This window comes from Aedes albopictus, chromosome 2, assembly GCF_035046485.1.
Source record: "Aedes albopictus strain Foshan chromosome 2, AalbF5, whole genome shotgun sequence".
Lineage (NCBI taxonomy): Eukaryota > Metazoa > Arthropoda > Insecta > Diptera > Culicidae > Aedes > Aedes albopictus.
Window position 1 is genome coordinate 406,737,584 of NC_085137.1, and position 11,787 is coordinate 406,749,370.

General features: G+C 41.1%; 2 protein-coding genes across 2 annotated transcripts in view; one reads left to right on the forward strand and one right to left on the reverse strand.

Moving 5' to 3' along the window:
- Positions 1-2,606, reverse strand: part of LOC109410226 (uncharacterized) — a 65,641-nt gene extending 63,035 nt beyond the window's left edge. The window contains exons 1-2 of the mRNA XM_062853377.1: positions 2,158-2,606; positions 1,779-2,100 (exon numbers count right to left, since the gene is read on the reverse strand). Coding sequence (XP_062709361.1) covers positions 1,779-2,100; positions 2,158-2,468 — 633 coding nt within the window. The 5' untranslated portion in view covers positions 2,469-2,606. The remainder of the gene's footprint in view (positions 1-1,778; positions 2,101-2,157) is intronic.
- Positions 2,607-2,939: 333 nt separating this feature from the next.
- Positions 2,940-11,294, forward strand: LOC115268487 (zinc finger Y-chromosomal protein 1). Its single transcript, XM_062853378.1, has 3 exons — positions 2,940-3,393; positions 3,457-3,790; positions 9,936-11,294. Exons 1-3 carry the CDS (start codon positions 3,095-3,097, stop codon positions 11,292-11,294), a joined length of 1,992 nt encoding a protein of 663 aa, XP_062709362.1. The 5' UTR covers positions 2,940-3,094.
- The last annotated feature ends 493 nt before the right edge of the window (positions 11,295-11,787 follow it).

The window sequence follows — 11,787 nt, forward strand, 5'->3', positions numbered from 1 at the left end:
GTCAACCGACGTAAATAAGTACATTCTACATATAAATATTTGTTTCTTATTTCCTAATATAATAATTTTGAAAACCATTTAAAAAGATTGTTAAAAATAAATTAAGTAATGTTCTTAGGTGTTTCTATTTGTAATGGTATGTAAATATGTTATAATTTGTTTGCCTAGTTAGAAAGTCAATCGTTTCGCAATGTTTATAAGCGAGCAACCATCATGCGATTTATAGGACCAAATCTGGCGTAGTTTGTTCGGCGGGCGTAACTCACAAAAGAGAAGTTTTCTAGAGGAATCGGCGGAGGAATGCCTGCGGGAATTCCTGGAAAAAGCCTCGCAGGAATTCCCGGATGAATCCCTAGAGCAATTCCTGGAGAAATCTTTGGAGGTATCTCTAGACGAATTCCTGGAGGAATATCTGGAGGATTTCTTGGAGGAATCCGTAGAGCAATTCCTGGAGGAATTCCCAGAAAGAATCTCCGAATAAATTGCAGGAGGATACTTGAAGCAATCCGAAGAGAAGTTCCTGATTGATTGATTGATTTGTGTTTATTACAGAGACTTTCAGCCCTTCTCTAACGTTCCTGAAGAAACCGCAGAAGGAGTTCTTGAAAAAAATCCCCAGAAGAGTTCATCCATGGAGGAACTTCTGATGAATCCCTGTAGCAATTGCTGAAGGAATGCCCGAAGATATTCCTAAAGAATGCCTGGGGGAATTCCTGGTGAAATGTCTGAAGGAATGCCTCGATGAATTCCTGAATAAAATCTTAGATCTTAGAATAATTCCAGGAAGAATTCCTAGAGAAATTCTTAGATGAATCCAAGGGTTTTTTAAAGAATTGCTGGAAAACATTCTGAAAGAATCTCTGGACGAAAAATCTGAAGAATGCAGTAATTTCTGGATGAATTATTGAAGGACTCCTTGTATGATCTTTTAAATGACTTTTTGTAGAAAATTTAGAAGGAATTACCCGATTATTTTTTTTAATAATCTCTGGTAGAGTTTTTTGAACGAATTCTTGGAAACAATTCCTGCAGAAATACTTTAAATGATTCCAGATGGAATTATTAGAGCAATCTCTATCGGAATTCTTAAAGGTTTATATGGAGAAATCTCTAAAGGAATATCTCTATAAATACCTAAAAGGATCTCTTTTGAAATTCCTTTGGGAATCCCTAGAGAAATTCCTGAAGATATCCTTAAAAACACTGGAGGAACCCTCAAAGATATTCCAGGAGCAATATCTGGAGAAATACATGACAATTTTCTAAAATTAGTTCATTCGCCAGGGAACAATTTTTCGATGCATCCATGAAGAAATTCAAGGGGAAGAAATTCCCGGAGAAGGCCCTTGAGGAATTCCTGAAGAAATGCCTGGAGGAATGTCTGAAGGTGTCCCTGAGGGATTCATAAAGAAATCCCAGGTCTTTTGCCATTAACATGACGTTTGATTGAGTTGAATACTAGTGAAAATTCGTGAGCTATGGGCTACTACACGCTATCAGCATAAGGTTCTAGAAAATCCTTCTCTTTCCTTACTGGAACCGGTTCCGGAATAACTGGAATATTTAGGAAGTTCGGTTTTGTATTCCATGAATAATAATCACAAAATTCAGCCATTCAACTACGCTTGTTATTCCGTGAAATTCTGTTATTGGATTAAAGTGATGCTTCTGTCCGACTGTACAAAGCTTGGTGCAAGCTACGCTCTGTGGCCACCAATATTGCCTTCATCAAGGCATAATACTTACTAAGAAAGGTATAAAATGAATATTAAACCCACCTTGTCCAGAGTGGCCCCCGGCGGCAGAATGTCAAAAAGAAACTCGTCAATGCTGTCTCCATCGAACTCGTAGTCCGTCGCATCGGTAGGAATCAGCACCTGGCGGGATTTTTTCGGCTTGAGGCACAACCGGCAAACGTGCGGAAATCTCTTCAACCGAAACATGGTGGAGGTTGACTTTACGTTATCTGGATAATCCATACCATCGGTGCACTTCAGCACATCCGCTATCAGCTTTCGCATCTGCTCTTGGGCCTTAATTGGACAATGTTTACCTTTGTCCATCGTGGGGCTTTGCTGGTCTTGAGGATCGTTCCGTTTTCTGAAAATTTAAATGTATGACACCATTTGTGCACAGAAAAACATTACATTGACATACCCATCGTCCGCGGACCCGAACAGTGTTGGTATCGCCGATTCCAGGAGATTCCTTTGTCCTTCCGTTTGCTGGAAACATTCCGGCGTAAAATGGTCGGAGCATATTTGAGCCGAATCCAAATTGATGTCCCGCTCCAAGATACTGCTTTCCGTGGATCTTAGAGCCGACATCCATTCCGAGCGGATGGTCACGTCTCTTGGGAAGCTGTGACCGGTGTATGAAGACGACTGCAAGCGAAAACTGTTTCCACATGTTGGCACTATACACTTACTGCTGCTATCACTACTGGAGATGTTTTCCGGTGCCTTCATTGCTTTGCACAAATGAACAACTTTACGCGATATTTTTCTAATGGTTCTTCGACGGATAAAGTTATTATAATAAATTTACTAAAATATTTTAGAAAATCCGAACAACTACTCGCAGTCGCAACAAAACAATAAACAAAACCTGCGAAGACCGCAAGAAAGACCGCGACGACGTCGATGCTTCAAATGACAGCGTCGCATAGTGAAATTTAAGGATAAGAACTATTGGACAAAATGTAATTAAATGAAATCAAATGAAAAAAAACGCGCTGGACTTGACATTCACCTTGACCCTTTTCCCTCAAAAAGATTTCAAATCCCAACTGTAGACCTGTAGACCTAGCACTAGTGCTAAAAAACAAATCCCATTTTACATATTTGTAAAACTTAATTTTGGCTAAATTCAATCTCAAAATTGGTAGTTTGGAGTTTACGTGTGACCATCGCCGTCGGCGTCGACAGCGGTCCAGAAAGCCGTCGCCGGAGCGTCTTGTTTTGTTTTGAAGCTTGCGAGTGTTTGCACAAAATTCCTAACCGGAAGCGATCAACAGTTACTTTTCCTTTGCTCCTTTTACTCCTTCCGGTAGTACGAAATTTCAAGAAAATTTTCAGTGTTCCAAGCCTTATCCATGAGGTGCTTTGTACTCGGGTGTAGAAATGACTTCCACTGCTACAAATACAGCGGTGAAACACCAAGCAAATTTTCGGTCCATAGGTTCCCGATCGACTTGGAACGTCGGATGGCCTGGCTGGAAGCGATTGCCAGGGCCGAGAATCGAGAGCTAAACATTGACACCATAAATTTCAAAGCAATCCGTATATGTTCCAACCATTTTCCGGAAAGCGATTTCATTCTGGTCAAAGATCGGACAATGCTGTGCAAAACGGCCGTTCCTACGTTGTTCGGCGCTGATGCTGTAGAAAAGGGGTAAGGTTCTGGTGGCGGGTGATCAGCGTTGATCGGGATTTTGATTTCATGTAGTTCTTCCAGGCAGCCATTTTCTACCGAGAGTACCGAGGATTCGCAAAGCATTCCGCCACCCGTCCGTATAAGGAAAAGTCCCAAAGAGGCAGAAACGAAGACCAAGGCGCTGATTGACGGCGTCTTGGGTTGTGTCCGGAAGCGGGACCAAAAAAAGCCTTCGCAGACTAACACACTGTTCCGGTTGGAGAAGTTTCCTCACGTTTGTCGGTTGTGCCTGAAGGCGCCAAAAACCGAGACGGAGGTGATGATTCCACTCGATGATACCGACAACATGATGGATGGAATCAGCGTAGGTCAGTTCATCTCAGAGATTCTGCCGGCGGACGCAACTTTGGAGCAGGTTAGTATAAGCTTATACTGGTATTTTTATTAATCCATGTGATTTCCAAAAATGCTATTTGGGGTAGTCTGGATCCAGTGTTGAAAATGTCATTTTGTCTTATCTAGATTCAATATACCAGCTCGTTTCAGTAGCTGAACCTGAAAACGAACTTGTGTGGCTAGACCAGTCCTACAAGAAACTTAGGTACTTACTTTCAGACCTGAACACCCACGGTGGTGCAGAGGGCCGTATTGAAAGATCTCCATCCTGGGAGATCGCCTTGACCTGTGGCCAGGTCAAATTTATGTCGACTTGCTGGATTTCGTTGTTGAGGCTGCGCCGCCATGAGCCTCTGGGTTAGCATTGGGCAAGTTTGACTGAGACATCGATTTTTGTGAATCTATTCGAATCGGACCAGCAGAATCGATTAACCGATTTAATCGAATGCTTTGAATCGATGTTTTCACATCGATTCGATATTATAAAATTTTGCAAAACCATAAAATGTTCCTTTTGCAACATGGAGTACAAGTTTGAGTATTTGTCTAAATAAATTTATTATCAAAAATTGAGATTGTTCATCGTACCGTCTCTGGAGGGATTCCTAGATGAATGCTTGGAGGAAATCCTAAGGGAATTCCTGAAAGTATTCCTGCAGAAATACCTTAAGGAAATCCTGAATTTCCTGGAGGACTCCCTGGAGAAATTCTTGGATGAATGCCTAGAGCATATTCTGGAAGAAATCCCTGGATGAACTCCTGGAGGAATCCCTAGAGGAAATCTGAGAGGAATCCCTGGAGAAGAAACATCTTGAGGAATTCCTGGTGGAATCCTTAGTGAAATTTTTGGAGAACTTCTGGAGGATTGGAAAAATCGCTAGAGGAATCCCTGAAGAAATTTTTGGAGGTACCTCAGGAGGAATGCCTGGAGGATCTTCTAGACAAATTCCTGGCGGAATCACAAGTGGAACTCCCCTGGAGAAATACCTAGAGGAAGAATTTCTTGAAGATATTCCTGAAGGAATCTCTGGAGGAATTCTGGGAGGAATCCCTGGAGAAATTTCAGAAGAAATTCCTAGAGGAATTCCCCGAGAACTATTTCTGGAGGAATCGTCGAAAAAATTGCTGAAGGAATGTCTGTAAGAATCCTAAGAGCAATCCCTGGAGAAATTTCTGAAGAAATTCCTGGAGGAGTTCCCAAGGGAATTCCTGGAGGAAACCCTGGAAGAAATCTCGGTGTAATCTTTGGAAACAGTCCTAGAGGAATTCCTGAATGAATTCCAGAAAGAATTTCTGAAGGAATCCATGGAGAATTTCTTGGGGATATTCCTGGAGGAATTGCTGTAGGAATTTCTGAAGGAATTCCTGAAGAAATAGCTGCGGTAATCGCTGGAGAAATTATTGATGGAATTCCCGGAAAAGCCCCTGGAGAAATGCCTGAATGAAATCCTGGAATAAGACCTCGAATAATTCCTGGATAAATTCCGGGAGGAATTCCTGGGGGAATTTCTGGAGGAACCCCTGGAGGAATCCTCAAGAAATCCTTGAAGGAATTCCTAGAAGAATCTCAGAAGGAATTCATGCAGGAATCGCTGGGAAAATTCTTGGAATAATTCGTGGATAAACTCCGGGAGGAATTCCTGGGGAAATTCCTTAAGGAATCCATGAGGATTTTTTGGAGAAATTTCTGGAGAAATTGCCGTAGGTACTGTGGAGGTATTCCTTAATGACTTCCTGGAGGCCCCAAGAAGAATTCCCAAAGGAGTACCTTGAGGAACCCCTGGAGAAATTCTTGGAGACATATCTGTAGGAATTCTTGGAGGAATCTCTAGAGAAATTCCTTGAGAAATCTCTAGAGGAATTCCTGGAGGAATCCCTGTCTAGGCCTCTCTACTTTTTCAAGTCCACCCCCATATTTTGATTGGCATCCTAAAGGAAGTAACTGGTCAATATTTCAGTCAAATCCATTGAAATTAGGAGGTGCATCAAATCAATTTCATGTTTTTCAATTCACCTTGCAATGTATAAGTAGTATGGTGAAACGTTCATGAAGAATTACTGGAGGAATCTCTAGAGGAATTCCTTGAGGTATCTTAAGAGAAGTTGCTAGAAAAATTCTCGGACGAATCCTAGGAACTTTTTTTTTCATGCAGGAATCCCCAGAGGAATCCTGGAGGAATTTCTGGAGGAATCCGTTATGGAATTCTTGGAGGAATCCCAGGAAGAATTTCTGAAGAAAACCAAGGATTAATTTCTGATGGAATTCTAGGAGGAGTTTAAATACGGGACACATTCTGGAAACTCAATAAAAAGGAAAGCAATGTCCAAAACCAGAACTGCAAGTTTTTAATAATGTTTTTTCAGCTGGAAAAAACGAATAATTAAGTCAAAAATGTTAACTATGCTTCAGTGACGTGTGTTTGAATATTTTGCTGTCCCGTTAAATACGGGACGGATGGTCAGCCTAAGGAGGAGTTTCTGAAGAAATCCCAGAAGAAAGTACTGAAGAAATCGCGGAAATTCCAGAGCAAATCCTGAACGAATCCTTAAAAGAGTAATCAGAGGAACTTTTGGAGCAATTCCTGAAGCAGTACCTGAAGAAACCCCAGGAGGGAGCTTGCAAGCAATCCCAAGAGGAATTCTTAAGGGAATCTCTAAACAGTTCCTGGAGGAATTCTTAGTATAATTCCTGGAGAAGTTTCTGGAAGAATCCCAGGAGGGTTTCCATAAGGAATCCCAAGAAGAGCTCTCGGGGGCAGTTTCAAAATAATCCTGGAAGTTGTTCTCGAAAGAATCACAGAAGGAATTCTCAGGAATCTTGGAGAAATTTGTAAGGAAACCCCATGATGAATCCCGGAAACAATCCCGTGAGGAATTCCTTAGGGAATCGCACGAGAGCTTTCTTAGCGAATTCCTGGAAGAATTTATGTAGGAATCCTAGGATAAAAATTTGGAAAAAAAACATGTCTGCAGTAATTTTTGGACGAACTATTGACTTGGATGGACTTCTAATGGTTTTTTTTAAGAAGTTCCTCGATTCATTTTTAATAATCTTTAGTAAAATTTTCTGAAAGAATTTCTTGAAGATATTCCTGCAGAAATACTTCAAATAATTCCAAATGGAATTACTGGAGAAATCTCCAGTGGAATTCTGGATGGAATATATGTAGAAATCCTTGAAGAAATCTCTGAAAGAATAGCTGTGGAGGATCTCTGGAGAAATTCCCGAAGAAAACCTTGAAAACAGCACTTGAACCACCACTTAAGGAACCTTTAAAGATATCCCAGGTCAAATTCCCGAAGAAATGTCTGGCGGAATCCCTTGATGAATTCTTAAAGGAATCTCTAGAGGGATTCAAGATGGAATCACTGCAGCAAGCTATGGAAAAAATCCTGGAGGAATTGCTCGTTACTCATATGGTTTACAAAACTAGAAACAAGTTGGTAAAGCACTTGTCTAGCGAATAAGGGTCGTGAGTTCAAATCTCACCTGAGCTGTGGATTTTTTCCCAATTTAACCAATAATTTACCCATCTGTACATATGTACGTTGAGTTATTTGAATTTCATAATAGAAACAAATCTTAAACAGTCGTTTTGATTTCTCAACCCCCCTCCCCTCGCTTGGGCCCCCGCCAGAAGAAAATCCTAACTACGCCAATGATTTTACGACTCTGTGTCCAACATTTATGTAACATTGAGACAATGCATTCTGAAGAAAAATGAAAAGTTAATATTTTTGACCCGAAAGAAATATCGCCCAAGGAAGGCTCTACCCCATTTGGCATAACGCCATTTGGCATAATGCCGTTCGGCATAATTCCATTTGGCATAATGGCCATTTGGCATAATGGCCATTTGGCATAACAAGGATTATCAACATTCTTTCCAAGAAGGCTGTTATTCGTATTATGCCGAACGGCATTATGCCAAATGGCCATTATGCCAAATGGCCTTTATGCCAAATGGCATTATGCCAAATGGCATTATGCCAAATGGGGTAGAGCCCCCAAGGAATAATCACTCATCTAATGAACATTGCAATGACATTTTTATTCCACATTTGATTGAATTACAGTTTAACATTATTTCATCGCAGCTTGTAATCAGGCGTTGTTCAAACAAAAGTGGAGAAGTTATTGAGCAATCTTTTCTCCAAGCACGATACAAGCTTTACAGTCGGAATTAATCAGTGTTATATCAGCCTCATATCAAACTTGTATTCAGCTATAATAACCTGCTGCGAAAACAAAAACAAATTGATGTGCAAGGTGCAATCATAGTCCAATCATGTTTATTTGTCGCATCTAAACGCATTTATAACACACAAGCTCTTCTAAAAATTTCTCAACTTGGGACTTGAACTCGTGATCTCCCAATCACCCGTCGCATGCCTTACCGACTACGCCATCCTGGAATTGGTAAGTTGCTCGCTAAGAGTGAAACATCTTCACAAAGCTGTGAAAGATCAATATTCAGATTCATAAAAGGTTTTAATATTTACTAAAAGAAAGTTGTGAAGATGACTACAACTTTTAAATTGCTATGTGTGTGCAACACACATCAATACATATTTTATAATGAGGAACGTTCCAGTACAGCTCTATTATAATCACTTTGATTTGTTGTTCAATCGAAAAGTGATAATCGAACAAATAAATCAAAAACCCGTTTATACAGCTTACTGTTAAACCATTATTGAACGTTCCCACAATAGCTGAAGTATTAACATCAAAAGCATTTGTTCAACTTATGTAGACCACAATAATCAGCTTTCGCAAACTGTGGAACATAAGCTTTTTAACGTGTAGAAAAAAGTTCTTCTTCAGCTTATATTAAAGCTAGTAAGGGCAAATCGAACAAACAAACATTGCTGACGTTTGTTAGGCTTATAATTAAAGTGCTGTTTACATACGTGCCAAATGTTGTATTATGGCTTATTTACAATGTAAATACCATCATTTCAGTTTATTATTCAGCATTTGGTTTTGTTCAGCTACGATTGTTATAAACCAACAATAGTTCGACATGCATGCTTATCTATGATATTGAATTAATTCAACAATTCAAACAATAGTAAGAAATCAAAGCTTGTTTTTCTCAGAGATGGCGCCACCACATTGAAAGTAAAATCAGTTTCCTTGTATGGACAAATCGCTGGCTTGCACTTGTTCTGCATCGCAGCGATTTGTGCCTTGGGGCAAAAAGTTGCAAATTAGAAACAAAATCATTATCCCTACGCGTTCTTCTGGATTCATTGCAGTAACAGAAAATTGATTACATCACCATACAAATTTCAAGTTGTTTACTTCTTTTTTCCTGACTGGCATTTTCCACCCGTGTTGCGCATGATGTTTCGAGTGGATAGGTGCCAGACGGCGCCGCTGTATTTGTGAAAAACACACGGAACACGAGCGCCGTCTATGATTCCGTAGCGCAAACTTTCCAGCTTGTTTACACTGTTATCACGTTTACCGCATTTATCAGAAAAGCGCCACTACCGGCACTTTAGCATAACCGCAGCTGCTTGCTTCCTATTGTTCCTTGGGCACGCGGTCGTTGAAATGTTTCAAAAAGTGGCCTTGCACAAAAGTTCACGCGGTCTATCGTTTTCGAAAGGAACAGGCGCCGTAGGAAACGCCGCAATGTTTTTTCCTATAAAAAAACAAGGAGTGAAAACCGCGGCTGTACCATTCGAAAACGATAGGCCGCGTGCACTTTTGTGCAAATCCCTCAATACTCAACCGCTGGATGCCAGAACAGACGCTGTTTGAGCCGCATCTCCTTGGTGAACAGACGCTCGGGTCATACCTCCTCTATCTAGCTGATCTATTGGACGCAGTGGCTTAATTTCCCCAACAGGGGAGGAAAAAAAATCTAGCTCATATCAGAAAGACAACAGTACCCAGGCTGCACTACCAGCTAAGCGCACATGTTTTAACTGGCGATCTTTGTTATCGCTTGACCCGTGGAAGCATAAGGTAGGAACTTGTGAGGACCAGAACTATATTGGACGCTTCTTGTCGACGCACCATTTTGCGGCTGCATTGCACTATTTTAGGTGACCCATCTTCCCATAACCCCCCAAAAAATTCGGCAACTAGGCATGTCTACTATATTTAATGGTATCTAATAGTAAGTTACGCGTTCTACTCTTCTCTGCAGAGCCTTCAACAATTCCTGCCGAACAAGATTTGTCTGCCATGTCTGGAGCTGTTGAAGTTCTTCGCCAAGTTTCGCTGCAAGATTACGATCGCCCATTTGCTCATGAACTCTTTGGTCGAACTGAAGCAGCACAAAACTTCTCTTCCGCTCGTGGATCTGTTCAAGACCAAATCCGACCTAGTAAAGACAGTGATCACAGATCTGGGCCTATGTCGGAGAAGTAGGTACGGAGTTAGAGATTTGCTGAGGGAATTTCCTCGCTACGATCTGGCATCCTTTCAAGGGTTCGATACACAAGAGGTGAAAAATGAAAAGCAAAATGACAAGGATAATTTCTCGGACGGGGAGAAGGAACTGGCCCCTGAAGAGGTGATTCCAAAGCAAGAAAACGAGAAAGATCTTGTCGAAGAGCTGGCAGATTATCCGGTGGAATCAAGTATGATATATGCCGAAGAATGCACGGTTGAAGAATTGAACGAACTGACTAAGGTCAATCCGGATCTTCTGGTGATGGATAGTTCTAATGATTATCCAACATTTAAGAAGGAAAAACCTCCCGCCAAATCCAAATACGGAGGTAAGAAACTGGACCAACCCCTGCAGTGTCCGAAGTGTCGTTACTCAACGCCCTACCAACGTAACTTTGAGACACATCAAGAAGTGCACAAGAAACGAGAGGCCCGGGTGTACGCGTGTAAGCATCCCGGTTGTACGGAGGTGTTCAATACTCGGTCAGAGTATAAACGCCACGGTCCGATGGCGCACAAAGCGTATATCTGCGACCATTGCGGATTAAAAATGTCTACTCAATCTGAACTAAAGAATCATTTGGCTCGCCATCTACATAAGTTAGAGCACCCGTGTCCCTACTGTGAGCGGAGACACAACACGAAAATGGACCTCCGAAACCACATCCGGTATATGCACTTGTCTCGCGTTGGTTACCAGTGTAAAATTTGCCAGATGTCCTTCTCTAGGAAGTACATCATGCAGGAGCATATGGCCACGCACAGTAACTCCTATGCTTACCCCTGTACCTTGTGCGACAAAAAGTTCAACGTCAAAAAATATCTCAAATCCCACATCAGCACTGTACACGAAAGAAACCGGCTGCCTTGTCGCTATTGCTCCGTTACCTACGATCGCAATTACAAACTGAACAATCACATCGAAAGCGCCCACGGGATTCAAGTTAGGTTCGTGTGCGACGTTTGCGTGATGACATACAACAGCCAGGACAAGCTGGACGTCCATATGGCCCGGCACAACCAACCGCACGAGATGGAATGTGGAAGGTGCTTGACTGCGTTCACTTCCAAGGACTTGCTCAACAGTCATCCGTGCATCACGTACAGGTAGGTGGAAAATGTCCAAGTTTTTGCCCACACACAATCGATACCGAAATTTTTTTGATCAATTGTAGATACCTATGTGCCATACAGGTGGGGTTTCTAATCCCAGAAAAAAAAGACACATTACACTTTGAGAAAGTAATTTTCGAAGTTTTGTTTCGCTATAGTAAACTGTACGAATAGCAATTTAGAATAACTATATTTAAATATTGTCCATCTATAATAGTCGAAGTTGACAGTATTTTTTTAGGGTGTGAAACAATCTGTGAAAGTTTCGAGATGATCAAAGTATTATTTATGTTATGGTGATTTTTATTGTTCAAGTTATTTTAAGTTTTACATGGAAATCATACCTGGCCATGTTTTATTTGATTTGACCTAGTGACATACAAGCTACTTCGTCCAGATGTAGAAGAAAATGGTGATTCCATATATGTTCTCAAATCTATAGGTATTGGGCAAGTTGAGGTTTGAAATTTTGTGAAATTCTGTTGAAAAAA

Excerpts from the sequence above, each read along its gene's own strand:
- LOC115268487 (XM_062853378.1), top strand. The coding sequence starts at position 3,095 with ATGAGGTGCTTTGTACTCGGGTGTAGAAATGACTTCCACTGCTACAAA. Across the intron at positions 3,394-3,456 it reads GCTGATGCTGTAGAAAAGGG|GCAGCCATTTTCTACCGAGA; the intron begins GTAAGGTTCTGG and ends TAGTTCTTCCAG. Across the intron at positions 3,791-9,935 it reads CGGACGCAACTTTGGAGCAG|AGCCTTCAACAATTCCTGCC; the intron begins GTTAGTATAAGC and ends TCTTCTCTGCAG.